The 21,607-nt window shown below is 43.1% G+C and overlaps 1 protein-coding gene across 4 annotated transcripts; it reads right to left on the reverse strand.

Moving 5' to 3' along the window:
* Positions 1-1,137: 1,137 nt before the first annotated feature.
* On the reverse strand, positions 1,138-19,781 carry BPNT1 (3'(2'), 5'-bisphosphate nucleotidase 1). 4 transcript variants are annotated; one of them, XM_053667335.1, is made up of 11 exons: positions 19,648-19,774; positions 19,468-19,558; positions 14,722-14,849; positions 13,757-13,861; positions 12,978-13,085; positions 11,817-11,865; positions 10,399-10,490; positions 8,417-8,461; positions 5,752-5,949; positions 3,263-3,368; positions 1,138-2,048 (listed from the first exon to the last, which is right to left on the reverse strand). In XM_053667335.1, exons 3-11 carry the CDS (start codon positions 14,839-14,841, stop codon positions 1,900-1,902), a joined length of 972 nt encoding a protein of 323 aa, XP_053523310.1. In that variant the 5' UTR covers positions 14,842-14,849; positions 19,468-19,558; positions 19,648-19,774; the 3' UTR covers positions 1,138-1,899. The 4 variants fall into 4 exon arrangements, with proteins under 4 accessions (XP_053523310.1, XP_036984237.2, XP_053523311.1 ...); XM_037128342.2 differs by lacking the exon at positions 19,468-19,558 and having other exon boundaries at positions 19,686-19,781; XM_053667336.1 differs by lacking the exon at positions 19,468-19,558 and having other exon boundaries at positions 19,648-19,669.
* Between the last annotated feature and the right edge of the window lie 1,826 nt (positions 19,782-21,607).

Below are 21,607 nucleotides of genomic sequence, written 5' to 3' on the forward strand. Positions count from 1 at the left end.
TGTCCACTTTCCTCTGAGGACGTTCAGAACTGGTCCAGGCACCTCCACCTGGCACTCTCATACATCAGACTGTCACTATGTTTCCCATGCCTTTGCTCCCTAGGCCAGTTGTCTCCAGTCCTTTCAACAAACCTTCAAATGGTAGTTTTAATCTAGTCCAGCTGCCCTTTTCCAAACACACTATTAGTCAATGTGCCCTTTAATGTGATACTCAAAGCTGAACAAAATGTTCCCCAGTTGTGTCATCAGAGTACTTACATTGCCCATTATAATGCTATTAATGCACATTAGCGCTTTACAGCCACAGTGAACAGTTGACTCACGTTAAGAGTGTAAATAACAAATCTCCAGAGTTCCCCATTCTCGTTACCTAAGGTGAGACATTACACGTATTACTTTACCCTTGTCTTGATCCATACGGGAAAACATTTCATAGAGCCAATTTTCTCATTCTAAATATCATTGTCACTTTTTAACCTCTACAATCATTTACTTGCATCTCAATCACTCAGTGCATCCCAGTCGCCCATCACTGTTGACTTTGAGAGCATGGAATCAAGCAAATAGGTGTCATCAATAAAAATGACTTTTTATTAGAGTGTGGAGCTGTGGCACACACGGAAACCTGCTTTCAGGAAGGCAAGGTATACTGGTGAGTCCTGGTGTTGCTGTCACATTGGATGCTTTTATTCCAAGAGTGTTCTTTCTTTTATTTGGGTCGCATTTTCTAGGTAACTTTTTCTATTTGGTTATTTATCTCTTATGTGTCATCTCTTTTATTGTTTAGGGTTTCAGTATAATGTCAAATAGGAACCATGAAAATATTCTGCAGAGTACGTATGTGATCTGAGCTGATACTGGAGAAGGAAAAAGCTGTAACATTAAGAGGTTTATATGCTACTATAAGGAACTTGGATTTTATCCTGAAGGCAGTTGGGTTTAGGAATGATTAATTTCAGCCGCTTGCTTAATCCAGCACTGGATAGTTAAATGGATACTAGACTTATAAGGGGTGATCACTTTGTAAGTTACATAAATGTCTAATCACACCTGAAACTAATATAAAATTGTATGTCAACTGTAATTTAATGTTTTAAGAAAATTCAAACAAAAATAAATAAAAGCACTGGGCAGAGACCAGCTAGAATGAAATAATTTATTATAAAGAAGCTTTTTCCATAAATCTGTTTCATCAACATACATAATGACATTTCAGTGTATTCAAAACTTGAAAACTTTAAAAATTACTTGAAAACAAGGATGTGATTAATAACTTGTGCTTCTGTATCCTAAAGAAATCTGGTTTAAAAAAAAAATCTGGTTTATACAATAGGAATGTTGATTAAACAATTGACTGGGACAGTCAGTTGGAACTAAACCTTTGTTTCATTTCTTCAAATAAAAGGAGGGAAAGAAATGTGTCAGACTTTATAGATTACCCGGACATCAAAATCAGTCTGGTTAATTAATCACAACATTTTTAAGATCTATATTCTACTAAGCACCTGAAGATAAATTAGTGATCAACAGGGAATAGATGGGGAGCTCTAATGCCATCCACTTAGTTTTAAACTGTATTATTTTGAGAACCAAGTCATTCTCCTGGCTAAGTAAATGGGATGTTCCCTTGAAGAATGAGTGCAATTTTTTAGGTTGCCCGAGGTTTATTGATAATATCATACCACAGGAAAAAGATTCAAATGGCTCCATGTGGTGTTTTGAAATTTATCCCAACTACAGGTTGGGCCGACTGCCAAAAGTCCAAGGGCTTCAGCATCTCCTTAGTGTCGGGACCAACTGCAGTGATTTCTGGATATGGGGCTGAGACCTCAGGAACATCTCCGCGCATTTCCAGTTCCTGCAGCTGTCCTTCTCCAGCTGAGTAAATGCGACGTTCCTCTAGGGAACAAGTGCGTTTCTAACAGACTCGGGAACTCGACTTGCATAGTAGTCGTGGTTCCTCAGAGTGGCCAGGACCCCGGCGGAGTTCATGTGCTTCACTTCCTTGTTATACCAAAGGGCGTTCCCATGGATATCGGTTAACTTGCCTGCAGAAAAAAAACATCAAATCAATGTGAATGGCTGGTTCTACAATTATATTTCATTGTTTTAAGTGCCTCTTGCTTCCCTATACAATAATATCCAATTCTGGATAAAATAAGGGAAGTGATGGGTGTTAATTTACTTGAAATTTAAGACTACAGAAAAATTTTAACTAGAGGGTAGAGCATTACTTTTTAAAGAATTTTTTTGAGAGAGAGAAAGGAAGGGGGTGCAGAGAAAGACACACACACACACTGATTTGTTGTTCCACTTATTTAAATATTCATTGGTTGCTTCCTCTATGTGCCCTGACCAGGGATCAAACCCACAACCTTGGCTTATCAGGACAACACTCTTAACTCACTGAGCTACCCAGCCATGGCCCATTTTTTCTTCTGATTAAAATAATATCATTTGGCATTTTCAATTTATATTTCTCAGTGTCAATTCACTTCTCTTTTCCTGAGTTGATTACTTTTCCTATTGGTTATACTTCATCGCCACAGTTTCCATTTTCAAGAGTATTTTCTTTAGTCTACCGTTTAATAGTAACATGTTATTTGGAAGAGTTTAAGTGGAGTATGTTCATAAACCGTAACTGTTATATTACAGTTTCATTTGCCATTGTAAAGAGAATGGGCTGTGATGACTTAAACCTCCTGGTCAAGTAGCATGTGAATGAGACACTGGCGCATCATGTGCTGGGGGACGAGCAGAACAAAGCAAATCAAGGTGTGACTGGGTACTTACACTTGAAACGGTAAAAATCACTTTACTACATACATATTTGTAATATATTTTCATTCAGATTTAAAAAATTCTAACTCTATGGCCTTTAGCACTAGTTCAGGGAGATTTACCAACCTTGGCTTAAAAGAAATTAGGTGGTGTGATGATAATAATAATAGATTACTTTTGAAGGAAAAAATCCTACATGCATTAAAGCCACAAATTAATAATAATATTAATTAATTAATTAATAATTAAATTAACTGTATGCAGATCAAGGTCCAAAAACAGAAACTCTAAGTAAAGAAAAAAGAATTGGCTGACAATCTACTCTCTCACATATGAGATGTGGGGGCTGGACTGGACACTCCCTAACTTTCTAGCTTCTATACCCTAAGAGTCTAGTTAGAGTAGTGTTACTGAAATACAGTCTTAGCATAAAATGAACACTGTATGAAATTTGTAATCCTCTCAATTAAAACAGACTAACCTCCCACGGCATGTAAAATAACTTCCGGAGCACAAGTATCCCACTTCTTACATCCAGGACTTGCAAAAACATAAGCAGAGGCTTTGCCTTCAATCAGCTGAATAATCTGTAAAGATAATGAATGAGGTGTAAATAAGAGAAAACTGCTTGTTTCTATTAAATCTATTTCAATTCCTCTGTTAGACTCCACTTAGGTCAAAGCCTTTAGCAGGTTTGCATTACAGAGTATTATGAAGAGACATGCAGAAAACACAATAATATCAGAAGGGGGAAAGTGGTCAATAAACTCACTACAACAAGGCTATCTGAACAGTCTTCATATTCTAAGTTAGATAAAATAGTTTATCTTTTCCCTCTGGCTGTAAAAGCAAAATATATTTACCATAGAAAAATTAAAGTGGTTTTAACCGTGCGAACAACTGACCACTATTACAGAAAGGATGGAGAAGTATCACGGAGCACAGTAACGTGGAAATTGTAGCAAGTCCTAGCAGACGTGCGACGCTGCCTGGTCAGTCTAACAAGTGGTTAGCCGCCCATCTTTGGGGTCGCATCTATTATTATTTGCATTACCAAATATGAATTTTTAGACAGTCATCTTAATAATTCTTGTCACATTCCTATAGAACTGAGGCCACTGATAGAAACTGCATGACTCAAAATAGTAACTTGCTATATCAAACTTGGATTTGTTCCTTGATTTTCCTTCCTGTTACACTGTGCTACTGCAAAGGTCAGATTTCAAACATCGGCACTAGGAGGAGGAGGAAAATGTCAGCAAACACAATGTAACCAATTATTCCTGTGAGTGGCGATCAGGAACACCTTCCAAGGACCACACCTTGCTGTAGCTTTTGAGTAAAGGCTTTTCTTCCATGAAACAAGTGTGTATTATTTCATTATGTGCCGGGCACTATGCCAGGGGTATTTGTGAGGGGAGCCGGGCTGCAGCCTCCATTAGATTCGGAGGGGTCCTTGGTGTGAAAAAGTTAACAGACGCCCAACACAGTCTTTTCACAAGAGGAAGCAGGGAGTGGTACATGATGGGGACTGAGAAGAATGGTGCCCCTGGGAACAAGAGGGAATGGCGTTCTGTGGTTACAAGGATAGGGGCAAAGAGGAATCATATTTCAGTGAGTACTAGGAGTATGTTTGCACTTTGAAATGTTTCAGATTTTTTTCAAAATACTATTATTTTTAAATTCCCATTTCATTCTCTTCTCAGTAAATGCTTTTAGAAAATTTAAAAGTAGTCGATTATTGCTTCCAAAAGGTAGGAGGAAAATGAATTCCATCCAGTTCAATAAACATTACTTGTCTTCACTGTGCCAGGCACCCAAGTGTGAAATGCACATCTGATCCGTGCACTTCAGTATCAGAAAAGTCTGGGTGTGACGTGGTGGGGGTGGCAGGGGATGAGGCTGAGGGGTGCTCGGGAGTCAGGACACAGAGGAATTTGCATTCTATTCTCATAGGCTTAGACTTTATTTTAAGATTTTTATTTGTTTTTAGAAGGGAAGGGAAGGAGAAAGAGAGGGACAGAAACATCAGTGTGTGGTTGCTTCTCACATGGCCTCCACTGGGGACCTGGCCTGCAACCCAGGCATGTGCCCTGACTGGGAATCAAACCTGTGACCCTCTGGTTCATAGGTCTGCACTCAATCCACTAAGCTATACCAGCCAGGTGTTTTCATAGGCTAAGACTTTAAACGATTGTCAAGGGAAGTCATCCAAGGATTTGGGCAGGACAGTGACATATGCATTTCTGATTGTTCTGGTGGCACTGTGGAGACCACAGTTAACCAGGGAGACTGCTCTAGAAGCGGGGAGAATCAGATCTGCAGCCAAGACCAGGCCGACAGGACTGAGGAAAGGAGGGTCTGGGATGACTTGCAGGCGACAGCTGGAACAGCTGGGACAATGGTGGCACCACCAACCAGAAAGGAAATGGGGAGGAGCACATCAGGGGGGCAGGGAGAAGAAGATGAGCTCCACTCCACAGGCTGAGTTTGAGAGGTGGAAGTGTGTCATCACCCTTCAACTGGATGGGACCCAGGGGCAATCGAATGAGAAGAGGTCGAGGTTAGGAACATAGATCACATTGTGCTCCATGCCAAAATTTTCTCAGGAGGACAGAAGCCTAGACAAAACCCTGGGGAAATACGCAGGAAGGAAGGGGCAGGCCCACCCTTCAAGTCTGCAGGACAAAGGTCTGGGAGCAAGAGGGTCCCTGAGAAAATAGGGGCTGGCGGGAGGCGCGGGATCTGATCCTAATGACATACAACGTATTTTCACTGAAATAACTTTGGTAAAAAGACACTTGAACCTTCGCATTCAAAAAATTCAAATGTTGCTGAAATGTGCTTTGAATGGCAAATCACAATTTTTAATCTCTCCTGCCAAACTCTTATTTGACATTCTTTAAAAGCTCAGCATTTCTTACAGCAATGCCACAGCATCTCAGAGTGGGAGGCGGGTGGTTTCCTTACCTTATTTCCAGCGCCGCCCACGCGCAGCACGTGGTCAGGGCTCATGGCGGCGACACACTCTGTGACCAGCTTGTTGCTGTGGGACCTGGTGGTGGTGACAATGTGCTTCCCGGCAGGCACTTCTTTCAGCTGAAACCCAAAGGCACCTAGACCTAAAATGCCCCAGATGGTCCTTCCCAGCACAGCGTCTGGTCCTGCCTAAGTGAACGGGGGAGACAAGAGCAAAGCTTGTGGTTACCGGGAGAAACATGTTAGCCATAAGTGGGATGCTCAGTTGTCTCGGCAAATGCATGATAACGTATCATAAAGTACAGAACAACACCATCAACAATTTTCCCTAGAGAATCAACGAATTATTCCTGTTGTCAAGGGTACTGAAGGGGAACTTTTGGTGATTCCCCGAAGTCTTCAGGGAAGGAAACAGCACACGCTAGTTCCTGCTGCTCTCTGAGCCGTGGAATAAGCTCATTACTGTATACAAAATACCTGTTTGCAAAAGGTACCTAAGGAAATGAAACACCATGTGTTGACTATACTCCTGAGTATCTGAGAAACAACAGGATGTGGGAATAGTAATGGTGACGATGTGTTTTGTTGCTGTGGAGACAGAACAGAACAACTGAATAGGCTGATACTGAAGAGCAGCCATGGATAATGGGGGTCAAGGTCAAAGATTTTATTGGCCATTGTGGTAGTAAAATGACAATGAGAATGCAATCTTAGAATCTGTATTTTCTCAAAGAATTTTCAACCAAAATTGCTATAATTATGCACCTCATGTAGAAAAACATAACCTGTGTTTTATGGAAAGTAAATCTAATGCATAAAATAATTCACACAAAGTCACCAAATACCACTATTTAACCTGAGACATATATTACAGACATACAGGCATGTATGTCTGTACATTACTGAATGCTTAACATGCACCGGGCACCACACTAAGTGCATACATGTATTATCTCATTTAATCTCCAACCCCATTAAGTAGGAACCCTTATTTCACAGATGAGAAGAGAGACTGGAATTCTTGAGTAACCTGACCGAGGACCCTAGGGAGATCCTGAGCAAACCTGGGCTCATCATGTTCAAAGCCAATGTTCCTCGTCATCAGACTAGCCTGACTAGCCTGCCTCATTTACTTGCCACATGCTTTCACACACCACTGAGTCCGTCCCACAGCAGGGACTGGGGTCGTCACAGTGAAGCAGGCCGTGCCGTGGGCTGGATTCCTGGGGAAGCAGACGCTGAGACAGGCAGATGTTTCCTGAAGAGCGCCCTTGAGCCCCACACGTGTTGGCAGGAGGGAAGGTGGCACTGGCAGGCAAACGGAGCTGTGACGCACAGCCACCAACGGCTTCCGCTGACCCTGTGGGGAGCTCTGAAGCTAGAAGGGCCTGCAGTGGGTCCCTAGTTGGGATGAAATGCCAGGCCTTTATACACCTGTAACGATCAGCTATCCCTGGAAAGGGACTGACTTGGGAAGGTGCATGTCACTGGGGAGGCAGCTCTGTACAGGGCAGGCAATCCCTTAAACACTGGCAGCTGGAGGCTGTCTGCCGATACCATTCCCTCCAAATGGGGCAACGAAGGCCCCAAAGGGCAAGCCCTGGGTGCTCAGTGTACGTGTGTGTGCTCCCTCTATTCTGTTCCCTCCTGAGTCCATACTACAGGAGGGGCTGAAACTGGGAACGCACACGTGGGCTGCGTGTGTGCTCACCAGGCTCCCGACTGATCGATGAGCCTCATTTCGTGCTCTCAAGAAGCCTACTTACTCTGCTTTTCAGTTACCCTGAAAAAGAAAGGAAAGCAATACCAACAGTGGACACGGGTATTCTGGTCCTGAAAAAGTCACATAAATGAACATGGAGGCCAAGAGTAGGGACCAGGGAACCTGTGATCTGGTGGGGTGGTGCCAGGCAATCCCCTGAGGCAGCCAGCTGGCTTCCTCCGTGCTCCGGACCTCGATCTCCCTCACTGGCTCTCTCCTTCAAAGGCTCCACACAGCTTTCAGGGGGTAATGAGAACAACAGTCTCATCTTACTGATGAGTTAGCTCGGTCTCCTAGTGGTTAAGCAGCCAGCTCCAATGTAATGAGAGACAGACCGCATGTCTTGGCACTAAGCCACACTGTCTCCTTTGAGTGGCCCACCAGCTTCAGTGTCTCGAGAGAGCAACACAGAATAATGCACAGGAGCTTGGACCTGCTGTGGACAAACCGGGTGACCTTGCGCAAGTTCAGCTTTGGTTTCCTTCCTTTAAAACAGGGGAAAGGTGCCTAAGAGGATGACGGTGAGGATTAAATGAGATAGTGCATGTGAACCTTGAGTCTGGCACTGCACAGTAAGCTCTACATAAATTTTAGCCACTATGGTGATGACGACGATTTGAAATTGAATATTCAGCCTTGAATACTACCAACCAAGCTGAGCAACTTTCCACTTGTTGCCACATATTTTAAGGCATAAGCAAGAGAGAGGAGGAAGAAAGAGGGTAAAGCAAGTGTACAGAAAGGAACATGGGGGGGGGGACAGGTGACGAAGGGGAACGACAGGAGACGGAGAACTGGTACAGGGGCTTGACAATGACTAGCTGGTACCACGCACGGGGTTCCTGCCTCTTTGCTACTGAGCAGTGGAGCCCAAACCCTAGCTGTTTTTCTCACCTGCACTTCGTGCCTGTGTTCCCTTAACTTCTGCTTTTCATTGTTCTGTGAAAAATGAATACAATTTTCTGATTTCAGAAGTGGTAGAAATTATTAACGACTTCTAAGCACTCATACCCTTTCTTGATGAAAAGCATCATGCATTACAGTGTTATCTATGAACTACATGTCTCTGTAACCTAACAGTATGAACTCATTTTAAAGTTTACATAACAGCCCCAAACTTCTGTCTGCCTGTAACACTATACAAACATTTAAATCATATTAAAAGAATTCACAGATAGTTAATATAAGAAACTTTCCCAATAATGCATAACTAATTTTGCTTAAATAATACTCAGAAGCACATGATCATAAAGTTATTATCATACAAAAGCAAAATAAAACAAATTTATCTTAGAAGAGATTAATCCTGCTCTTAACTGAAATTGGAAATTCAGAAATAACAGTCCCCCGGCTGGTGTAGCTCAGTGGATTGAGTGCGGGCCTGTGAACCAAAGGATCGTGGTTTGATTCCCAGTCAGGGCACATGCCTGGGTTGCAGGCCAGTTCCCAGCAGGGGACACATGAGAGGCAACCATACACTGATATTCCTCTCCCTCTCTCCTTCCCTTCCCTTCTAAAGATAAATAAATAAAATCTTTAAAAAAAAGGAAATAACAGTCCCCACTCTGGTTATTTCTCCAAAGTTCTATTGAGGTCACACTAATGTAAAATACCTTAAGTATTTCTCTCAATAATTCCCTTTAAAGTTTAATGTGATTTAATGACAGATTCCTGCTTTAAAATGACATTAAGCTCTTGTTTCTAAGGAAGACAACTGGTTGGGAGTATAGTAGAAAGTCAAAGTAGAACAGAAAGAGAAATAAGAGAACAGAGTGCAATAACACACGTAGTTCTGCTCTCTGCTGACTATGCAGTATCAGGCTCTGTGCAGTGTTACCTGGAGGACAACATGGCTAGCATCTTTCTTGACTGAAATGGTTCATTTCTTCACTGTGCTTGAAGAACCACCTGTAAATCAGGTGTCTCAATGACCAGACTAATCAAAAACCAATGAGTAATCCCCAAACTTCTGCATTTGAATTGTAAGACATACATAAAAAAGTACATGTAACACACTCAGTGTATTACATACACATCCTTGGGATCGATGCCCCCAGAAGTGCTGACTCTACAGGTCTCAGGTGGGAGTGAGAATCAGTATTTTGAAAAGATGAATGCATGTGTGACCAAGGTGGAAAACACTAGAACAGATTACATCAGGAGTCGCCTAACACTGCGATTATTTATCTAATCATTTATGTTTGTGCCAACCCCTCCATCTCCCTGCCAGAATGGGCTGCCATTTCTAGGTACCACCACCTCCTTGTTGGCCGCCACAGCCAAGCTCCCCACGGGCATGTGAGGAACCAGGAGAGCACAGCCAGGTATAGAGTGAGGCCTCCATCCTCATTCCTTAGTGGCCAGAGATGGCATTCCTGACACCCGGACCCCCCTTGGCCTGCTCAAGTGACCTCACGCCCAGATGTCTGGCTTCCCACACCAGAAGTGACTCAAGAGGTAAAGAAATGTGAGTGGGTGCCACGGAGGTTTCGAGATGCTGGAACATGGCTTAGCCGTTGCAACACCAGGGATCAGAAGGCCGAATCGAAAGATAACACAGAGGAAAACCCAGCAGACTCCAAGGAGTCCCCACTAACAGGAGACAAGGCCTCAGACAGCACGGCCAGGCGGAGGGACCCACACAGGAGCCCTGCAAACACTGTCCTCTGTGCCAAGTCCTCAGCAGCCTTTGTCAGGAATTGTTCAGTTCCTCGCCCTCTGCACGGAAGCTCCTGTTCAAACTCCTGCAAAGCCATCGTCTCTTCTGCCTCAGGAGGTGGGGTTGGGTTTTCTTCCCGTCTCCTCATCTGGCTACCTCTCGAAATAAACTCTTTCCTTGTTGCATTGAAAAAGAATTGTGTCAGTTACAGAGATACCTGGTAGTTGTAATACGGCTGGTTAATAACGCCTGCGATGGCTTTCCCTTCATAAGCAATTCCAATGAGAACAGTAACATTGTCAAGAAGACCTATAAAGGAGGAATAAGAATTATTACATGACTTTTTCATGTTATGACTCATCATCACCACATGAATTGCTCCAAGTTATTTTTGCAGTAAAGGTAAGGAATTTGCAATGATTTATCCATGATCAATTCAACTTCCGGCAAAATGTGCCAATTTTAAGAGAGAATCATTGCAAATCATGTTCTCAAGCACACGATTTGAAAACTGATGAAATGAACTGGCCATAAGTCCACAGCCATTACCATCACATCCCTCTGTGTCTGACACCACCCGCCCCACTCGCGCCTGCTCGGTCACTCTCCACTCCACCATCACTCTCTGCACTTGCACTTTAACCCTCTCAAGGACGGGCTCTCAAAGTGCGGTCCAGGCACCTTCAAGCAGCACTAGATGCAGCTGGTGTCGTTTTTATAATGCAGGTTCCCAGGCTCCTCCGCAAAGCCAGGGAGTCCGACTCCCAGGAGGTGGGGGGAGTGGGGCCCTAGACAAGGTGTGTGGGTGCCCTGTGTTCACTGAAGCTGTGTGGAGCTTTGCCATTTCTCAACACAGGTGTTTTCCAGGCACATACACATGCACACACGTGCACACACACTCTGCATGACCCAATCATTTCCTACATGTCTCACGCAAGGACACAGAAAGAGATTTCTCTAGTAATGTGAGACATTTTTCAAGCCATGAAGCTGAGAACCAACATAAACAAAACACATGTAGATTTTTATTTCGTACGTAAAACTCGAAGCTTATATACTCTGCTCCTAATACCTAAAATTTCTGGCTCTGAGCCTGGTCTTTCTCACTTTAATGATGCCCATTTTATTTTAATTTGCTGCTTTCTTGTTTTTCTCATATCCCATAACTTCAGAAGAGAGAAATATCGCACTGTTTGCAAACTCATTTTCAAAGGTGAGGCCACAAAGAGAGAAAGCAGGTCACAGATGGGGGGGCCAGTGAGCAGGAAGGGGGCGGGGACGGGGGCAGAGGGACGAGAGCAGTGCAGCTGTGCTTCTTGTCGGGGTTCTGCCCCAACACAGCTGGGGCTCGGCCTGGTAACACTGGTTTAACGTTAGTTACTGTCACGCAGGTGACATCACACTGTGGAGCTGGTAGGTGGCATGTGGGGAGGAACTGCAGGTGGACGAGTTGTCCCTCTCGGTTTTGATAATCCCTGACATGAAACAGCAGTCACGCAGGATGTGCACAAATGCAGCTTTAGGGCCCAGGCACAGAACGCACCACTGGCTTTTCAGAGAACACACTGAGTGTTTACAGTCAACGTCACATACTGGGCCCACAGCTCCCAATACAAATACAAGGGACACACCAACCTTCAGTGTACTCCTTGGTACCATCCAGGGGATCAACCCAGACCACAAGCTGAAAAAAAAGGAAATATCCAAATGAAGCATACAATACATAAAAAACAGACTTAAATAGATTAACTAAAACTACTCTTTCACTTTTGAAATTATATTATGGATGGCGTCAGCCAATATCATCGGTTTTGTGACAGTAAAGAAAACAAACAAAAAACGTCATTGTTTTATAATTGCGGGAAAAGTCCTCCTAAATTGGAGAAAGTCTGATTTAAGAATCATAAAAATGAACTGCTGAAGTGATAAAAGTTTATCGTCAGCTGAATGCTAACCACAATGCCACGAACACACTGGGGTCTGGATGGTGACACGGGGAAAGCGCCCCCAAAATGTCTTGAACCACGTGTGGCTGTTACTGACTCTGTACATAAACGCTGACTTAAGGTGAGGTCACTGTTTACACATGGCAAATAAAAACAGTTTGTGCAACTGCCAGCAGACTGTAAAAGAAGTCCTTTCTACTGAGGACTTATGACCTGATTCAGGACAGATGGCCATGAACCACTAGATTGTAATACTTAACGTGAACTTGTCGGAAAAGGCATATACTCTGGAAGAACGACACCCCTCGTTTCCTTTGTATCCTTCATACCCCAGAGTGAAGAGCCTTTTCCCACAGGAAGTGTTCAATGAATGTGTTCAACAGGTTATAATCAGAAAGTTAAAGAAGTATGATAGTGATCTGAGGTCACAGACTTAAGCAACTGGAAAAAGCGAGTCGATTTTCACGGCCTTCCCAAAAACATAAGGGAGCGATCTGCTTCGTCTCCGTCCAGCCCCAACTGCCTGTGAAATGTTTTATTACTAACTCTGCTAAATAAGGAATCAGGTTTTCTCCCTAGAAGGGCTGTTAGTCATAGTTCTGGAGTGGAGACGGCACCAACAGCAGGAGACGCTGAACTCTGAGTTAACGGGCCGCACCCTCCACGTGCTTGCCTGACACTCGATGGCGGCCCTGAAAGTGTCTGCGTTCCCGGCTGCCTCTGTTTCCTAAGTGTCAACTTTTCGTCGTCATAGGCCAATTTCTATTTCCTTTACTATGGTGAAAAAAACAAAAACAAACCCCAAACAAACAGAGATTAAGAGAGACTTAGGGAGACACGCAGGCCGTACGTCTTCCTCTTTGATGCTGCTGTACTGCGACGGGCAGGGCTGCCTGAGTATTTCTTCCCACTGACCGTCCTCAATCAGCTCTTGGTCCACGTCCTCACACGGCAGGTCCTACAGCAGAGAACACGGTTGCTGGTGCCGTTTACCGAGCACCTTGCATCACGAACAGAGGCACGCGGCGTCGCGGTTTTCACCGGCCCTGCCGCGTATGTGTAGAGTTTTAGGGCACACCGAATAGAACTGCAGCCAGCACCAGATCCGGCGCATCAAAGCTGACTACAGAGTCCCAACTCGACTATCCTGAACAGGTTAGAAAGAAGAGGATTTTTAAGTATTCCAAACTTTTCAAAATAAGTGGTTCTGACATGAGATAACTTCTCTCTCAACTGCATGAGATGCCAATTCCTTCACCTTCACAGGATGACCATCTTTGAATTCCTGTGTAAGGACGCCTAATTAAAAAATAAAAACAGACTCAATACCCATTTTATTCTAAGGTTCTAGAATTCTGCCCGCCTTTTAGCTTGTTATGTTGCATATTATCACAGTAACCACATCTTGGATGGTCAAGAATTGAGACACCTGACCTAGAAATGGACCACAATATTTCGTAATCAGACATTTCCTTCAAGTCTGAAGAATACAGTTATTTTTGCTTTAAAACAGTGGATGTAAGGCTTGACATCATAATAGTGGCATGTAGATCATTCAAGCAGCAGTTACACATCCATGCGGGGAACAGGCATCACAAAAACACTGTGAGGGTCTCTGACAAGCCTCACCTCCTCCCCTATGATGGTCAGTTTGGGGAATTTCCGGGCCAGTGACGAGCAGATGCTCAGCTGTGCCAGCCGGTCCGCTCTGGTCTGCAGGTCCGTGGCACAAGTCTGCCGGAGAAGGGAATGTTAGCACAGCCAGTAAGAAACACCGGCCCCGATGCCTGAGGCGTGAGTGTGCATGTCATTCGAACTGCACTGTCTGCTTCTAGACTCGTGGAACTGAACACCATTCAAGTCCACCACTTTCTTGGCTTGGCTTTTCTCATGGAAGAGCCATGAGAAAAGCCAAGTGTAAATCTCATGGATTTACACTGAAAAGTCCAGAAAGGAGATTTTATACTATGAGAACATTTTCTTCACAGTTCAGAAAGTGCTTTCGTAAGATTTCTGGATCACTCTTTTGCTTAAACAGCTTAAGAGATAGGAAATGCATAACTTATTCAAGGCAGTCAAAGCTAAAAAACTGTATCTGTAGTTATCTGAAAGGTATTCCTTCTACGGATTCTTCTATAACTCTCACTCACTAATCCTAACTTTAATAATTCAAGGCAGTTCCCTGGGGTACAGAATAAATTCCCACTTCTGAAATATAAAAACAAACAACCTTAACATTCAATATATAGCTTGCCTATGGCACGCACTCAATCCATGTATGAGGTAGTCATTCATGCTAGTGAAAGCCAGTGGAAAATCTTGGAATCAACAGCCATAACCTCCTTCATTAGTTGCTTTCAAAGAATTGTGACATGTTATGATTTACATACGCCTAGTTAGGTAATTTACAGACTATACTAACTAACATAGTGGACGTTTAGTGGATTACGAGATAAAGCACGATTATGAAAATCCACTCTTATGACACCCTGAAGGTTGCTGCTCGTCTCAATGCCAAGTGCTATTCTCCTAGAGTGCAGCACCACGCAGACAGAGCGCCAACCTCCAGAATGAATACTTGGGGTTTCCAGCACCTTCTCCACGATGCCCAGGTCTCCCTCAGCCATGACGCATCTGACTATTGTTCCTGCCTTTTGAGCAATAGAGTACGCCGAGGCTACCAACCGCATCAGCAGGGTGGGGCCGGAAGCCATGATAAGTCCTGAAAGGAAACGGAGGGAAAGGTTTCGTTACTTTCCAAGCCAACTACTGCTTTCATTTACTTGAATGCAACTCAACATGTATTTCTCATGTGCTACTTCGGACTGCCCCAATGAACAGTACAGATTCCTGAAGGAGACTTGGAAAAGCCTCTGTCTCAGTATTCCCTCTCTCAACAAATTCTTTCATTTTATTTGTCTGCAGATGGGACACTTTGAAGCGTGGGGGAAACTGCCTACGCCCATAAATAACGTGAAGAAGTTTTATGCACAAAATGTGAAAGGTGCAGAGACTGTGGAAGGTGCTGCAGGGGCTGGAAATAGACAACATCTGCCTTGAAGAGCTCATATTTTGGTGGCTTGGGGGTAAAATATCGAAACCGAAAGTCTGTAACATAAACCTGCTAAGTGCCGAGAGAGGTCTGAATAGCACAGGGGCTGTGGGTCTATATGTGGAGTAATTAAAAAAGGGAGGGACTGCATGTGATCACAAGTAATGCATGGAAAATCAATGAGTGTTTCCTTAGAGATTAAATAAAATTGAATCAGATTATTTGCTACCACCCTCATCAGCAGCCCAACAGAGAGAAGAGGCAGGATAACTAAATGGAGGGAGGATCCATCAAGGAGAAAACTAACGAGTATCAGAGTAGTTCCCAGCCCTAGCAAAACAAATATAAATGGAGCAGCCTCTAGGATCAAATACGTTCATCTCTGAAAACACAAATTCAAACTGTGCCATTTCAGTGACTGTGCGAATGCCGGGACACACCCCCCGATTCCCTTTCGAACTGAAGGATCTATTTTCTCAGCTGCCGAGTGTTCCCAGGGCCTGGCCTTTAGCTGCTACCTTTTTAAGGGGGTATGATTTCTGCTGCAAAGGGCCACTTTACCTGAAACTGGTCAACAAAGGGACAGAAAGGCCGCCCTCTTCTCCAGCTGGGCTGCTGACGGGCCATCCTAGCTTCCCAATACCCAGTGCGGTCAGCTGAGGCCTTAGGGGGACTCACCACGGCCCGAGGTCTCCCCTCCCCTGCACATTCCTACCTCCTTCCCTTCCCTCCCACAAGTGAGCCCAGGAACACTGCACTTGATTTCTGTTTCAGAGCACTTGTGGGGAATCGACCCAGGGCAGAAAGTCTCCCCACTCCACGCCAATCAAGCCAGCGCTGTCTCAGTCCAGAAAGGAACACGACATACACAGTAGAGGCCTCCATTCAGCAGTCTTCCCCATTCTACCACCTGTTTGTGACTGCGTGTTTGATGTGCTTTTAGCGCCTTCGCATCCCTTTACTATCATCCACATTCCAGTCACAGGGATCACGAGCATCCATGAGACAATAAACAAGTATCTGAAACCCTCCAGCAGGAAGACACAATTGAAAGCAAAAGGCAAACTGAAAGGTAATGATCGCCACTCACTCCGCGACCAACAGCCATCTGGAATTAGCATGAAAATGAAGTGGGTTCCAATGTATTTGAATTGTTTATCTTATTATATCAGAATCGAGCTATATTCATTTTCTTGATGTACTAGGTGTCACATGTGGAAAAATGGGGTATGATAATTACTATTTCAAAAACACCTCAAACAGAAAACAAGGCCTCACCTCTACTCCCTTCTGTCCATGACCAGCCATATACCTGGTTTATTCTGCACTGGAAAAAGCAGTCTTCAGGCAACGATTCTGTGCTATCCACGTGTCTTAACCACCGTGGCTATTGTAGTGTGTGGCTGTGCAGCCATGCACACTGGCCCCACCTTACATAAGACAGCACCAATGAACGGAGGATCAGTTTCCCTCACTGTATGTTGTTGTTCTATTTACAGCTATCACTTACCTTTGAGCTGGTTGAGCAATCGCTACAACTGTGTCAGGTTTCCTACACGACTAAACCACTTCCCTTTACGTTTGCCAACAGTACATGCTCTAGAACAAAAGCTTTTAGGCTTTGTCTTTCTACTACATCCTTCATAGAACGTATACTATATTGATGAACCACCATTTACAGTTAACATCAGTTTTATGTGAACGTAAAAAATTAAGTTTTGATGCAAAGCACATAATGATTTATAGAGATCCTATAAGTCATTTTGAGTTGGCAAATAGGAAAATTTTTCTGCCGTTTTCCTTGAAGTATTTCTTCAGTCCCAGCTGAATCAGTGACGAAATATTACTGCCACCTAGCCCTACGCCTTTTCTTACACATTTTAAACAAGTGAATACAATGTTGACTCTGTATAAAGAAAATGTAGTTAATTATGTTATTGAAATGCAAAATCTGTACAAAATAAAGTTCCTATTGGCCTTTTCGGGACTCTTCCCCAGACCCCAAATGAGAATTACCTGTTGCTGGTACAGGTGGACACAGAACAAGGCCAAAAGCTATCTGCAAGTTAACTTCTTTACAGCCCTTCAGATTAAACTCACTGTGCTTCCTTCTCTACCATTTTGACACCTCTGGGTCCTAAAACACTACCTTTTGCTTAACTGGTTCAAAGGTAAATGATACCTGGGAAGTGCAGGCACACCACCATACAGTGAGGGAAACCGATCTGCCTTCTGCAAGCTTTTCTCAAACCACAGCACAGTAGTTAAAGGCAGGCACTGGATCCAATTGCCTCCGTCATGGCCCCAGCGCATACTAGCTGTGTGATCTTAGGAAAGCCGCTTAAGTTCTCTGTGCCTCAATCTGTCAAATGGAGCCCCACCACAGTCCCTACTGCACAGCATTGTAATTATTAAACGAGAGGCGCACAGAAAGCACTTGCGGCAGCCTCTGACCCAAGGTAAGCACTGAGTGACACTGGCTCAAACATTCCCGTAGCTTTTGCCACGTTATTTTGACCTTGAGGCTGTATCGTGATAACCAATATGATGCTGAATCACAGCAGAGCTTCTTTTAAATCATATTCTGGGCTTGGGGCTTAGAGTCCATATGAAAAAAGGTTGGATAACACTTCTGGCAATCACCCTAACTTCCCATTTTTTGAGAAATCTTTACAGCCACCAACATGGCTCATTCAGAATAAAAACAAAAGAAATCCTTTCCTTTTTTTTTTTCTTAGCCTGGGAGAGGTATCTTGAATTCAGTATAAATGTGGTGAGCTTATGTGAATTAATGAGTTTAAGATCGAGATACTGAGATTAGTTATCTTTGGAACCTGACTAAATGATGCCAAAGTTCAAGGTCATATGGAAATATAAAATTGTGAGCATAACAGAGCAAATTCTGAAAAAAGACCAATCAGACGCTCTCTTTACCAGTTACCAAAATATGACATAAAATTATAGTAATTAAAACAGTTTAGCTTGGGCTGGTGTGGCTCAGTGGATTGAGTGCCAGCCTGCAAACTGAAAGATTGCCAGTTCGATTCCCAGTCAGGGCCCATGCCTGGGTTGCAGACCAGGTTCCCAGTTGGGAATGTGCGAGAGACAGCTACCAATGGATGTCTCTCTCCCACAATTATGTTTCTCTTCCTCTGTTTCTCTCCCCCCCCCCCGTCCCCTCTCTCTAAAAGTAAATAAATAAAATCTTAAAACAAAATAAAACATTTTACTCCTGTGGAGAATTAGTGACAAATCAATGGACTCAAATAAATTCCAGAGATATATCCCAACACAATAAAGCTGGTATTTCAAATCATGGGGGAAGTTAATTATGCCTAAATGGTGGGGAAATTGATAATTTAAAAAATGTTGGGTTACTTCTGCATTCTTCATATTAATATAAATTTCAGATCAATGCATGATTTTAAAAGTAAAGAATGAAACTATAAAAGTACAGTAATAAAACTTGGGCTAAATTTTTTTTGGTTTGGTAAAGGAACTTATAAACATGACAAAAACCAAGACTCCATAAAAAGAAATACTGATACACTTGATTAAAAAAGAAAATTTAAACATTTATATAGTCAAAGTACCATAAACAATGTGAAAAGATGATTGACAAAAACGAGGGAAAAAATGTTATGTCACATATTAGACACAAGCTCATTTTTGTTACGTAAAAGGGTTTTTGTATACCCAGAGGTAAAGGATGAATAACCAAAAAGAAAAATTAGCAAAACACAGGAACAGGTAATTTCACTAGAAATTGTATTTACCAGCCATCGCTAGAAAAAGCAAAACGATGGCTGGTAAATACATGAAATGTTCAACTTCACTAATTATGAAAGGAATGCAAACTAAAGCCACAAGAAATGATTGTTCATTTGCGAGATTGGCGCAGATAAGAAAGTGTGCCCAGATCTGGCTACACTGTGAGGGCGCATCGTCCTGAGCAGTTACAAAGGATGTAAAGTGGTGAAACCTCTTGGGAAGGTTAAAAAATCGTATTAAAAGCAAAATGCACACGTTTGAACTAGCAAATATTATGTATATTTTCAGGGAAACGTAAATCAATCAATCAAACCTATAAATATTCAGAAAAGACATGAAGAATGTCTGCTGTTTTAATGAAATTTAATTTTAGAAGTAAGACAGTCCCCAAATTTTGGTGCAATAAACCCACAGTCCAGGTTTGGTTTGTTCTTAATATTTACACAAGGTAGAACCATAAAGACCTTGGAGCACGAAAATAAAATCACAGGTACACAATCAAAATGTCCACACTCACGAATCCAGGTCCGAAACTGGAGTATCTGGAGACGCAATCAGATTCACGGTAACCCGTTTGGAACACAAAAATCCCTTGAATCTCTGCACACCTGTGCAAAGGGGTGGTGTTAGGGACCAAGGGACGACTCGGATCTGTCCAGAATCTGCCCTTGCCTTGTCCTGCAGGAGAGAAACTTACAGTAAAAAGCCAGGAACAAAGCTACGAGGAAAACGCACCTAGAATAAGCCCCAAAAAAGCGTAATTAAGCACCAGGTCCTCCGTGGCGTCCCGTACCGCTTTGTACCGGCCACTAGGACGTCTGTCGACTTAAGGCCCACCTTCTTCAGCTACTGCGCGTGCGGCAAATTTGGCGCCGGCGCATAGCAGCTGCGTCACCCGTCCCCGTCCGACTCCAGACCCACCGAAAACTCCAGTTCTCCGAGTTTTCTTTGAGCTCTCGGTCGGCTCCTGTTACCTGCAAGCAAAGTGGAGGTGTGTCTTCGCAAAAGCAACCATCCTATTCTTTAAAGGGGTCTGAGGCCTTTTGCGTTTGCCTGCTGATGAAGTCTTGGGGGTCTCTTCCTGGCTAGGTGTACCATATTAATGATTTTGGGGGGGCTTGATGCACGGCCTAAACTAAAAACCAGCAAAAACAAAAACTGTCTTTTTATACTCGCGGAGGCATCCACCTGTTTTTAAGGAGCACGCTTAGTGCTGCTTTAGTTATGGGTGCGTGTTGGGGACAGGCGTGCAAAATAACAGCAGAGCGAATAACCAACGATTTTTTTTCAATATTAAAGTGCAAGGCACTGCGATTAGAACATAACCAACGTAAAGTAAGATAGCAGAGCTAATAAACATAGCAGTTATAACAGTAAATGTAAATTGGTTAAACTCCTTCATTTAAACACAAATTCTGCGATTAGAAAACCAAATCCCTTGCGGGTATACTTCATTATATTGCACGTCGCTTTATTGCCCTTCAGAAGTGTTGTGTTTTTTATCAATTGAAGGTAAGCTCAAACTGCAAATTTGGATTTCTCTTTTGCGTGAAATTGGACCATACCAGGACTAGGACGGGGACTTGCTCCATAAAATTAAGCCTCCCCCTTTGACCTAGGGAAACACACTTTCAGTTTCCTCTGGAGGCTGCCTTTCCCAGGTTGGCAAACTCTTCACCTAAATAAAGTCTCTCCTTTTACTGCACCCGAGATTGTGGACTCCTGTCGGCATTGGCTTGGTGGCATGTAGCAAGCTTTTGTTGACACAATAAAGGTACTACTCTATTTTTAAACGTTGTAAAAATAAGTAGCTTATAACTATATTCTCATTGTTAAAAATAAAATGCAAACAATACAATGTGTCCAGGCCTTTTCTTAGAGCAGGAGTCCCGAGACTGCAGTCTTGCTTTGTGTCTCTGGACAATGTGGAGCGTAATACACCCTGTAGTTTTGAAGTTTAAAGACTTATGAAAACTCTAAGCAAGCGCAGAATCCTTATACATTTTTACATGTTTTCCCCACTGTTTTACGCGTGTTCCAGTTTCATGCAATTCAACAGCACTTTGTTTTGTTTTGTTTTGTTTAGAGACATGCCTTTACTGGGCTCTTCAGGCCTTTCAGGTTTTCACAAAAAGAATTTATTATTGCATTTAAAAAAAAGCCCCATTGGTTTGGGGAGAAAGTAGTTAGCAAGTGATTTTGTTTCTGTGTGCTCTCTGTAACTCTCAAGCTTTTCTAATTAGAAACAAACAATTTCCGTTTTAAAACACTCACCAGAGAGCAATATCGATAAATGGCTACCATTCCATGGGGTTCTCAAATTGAGAAGGCTTTCACCTACACATTCTCATTTGGTTTTCATAATAACTCAGGGAGTTAAGACCATTTATTGCACCATAGCAAGTATGGCGGGGATGAATTAGTTTAAGGTGGAACACAATGACTACAAGTGCAACAGAGGGAAAGAGAACGGCATGCCTCAGTTTATTGTGCATCATGGTGTTGCAGTTTTTATGATCTGAAGGCAAGACTATCCACCCCTCAAAAGATTATGACTCTCTCTATTGTAAAACTTGCTTTATTACAGAGATCTGGAACCGAACCCGCAATCCCCCAGGTATGTCTGTAGAGTGTAGGGGAGGCAGTGACTGTGCAGA

Source organism: Artibeus jamaicensis, unplaced genomic scaffold (genome assembly GCF_021234435.1).
Source record: "Artibeus jamaicensis isolate MK-2021 breed Jamaican fruit bat unplaced genomic scaffold, CSHL_Jam_final contig_467, whole genome shotgun sequence".
Taxonomy (NCBI): domain Eukaryota; kingdom Metazoa; phylum Chordata; class Mammalia; order Chiroptera; family Phyllostomidae; genus Artibeus; species Artibeus jamaicensis.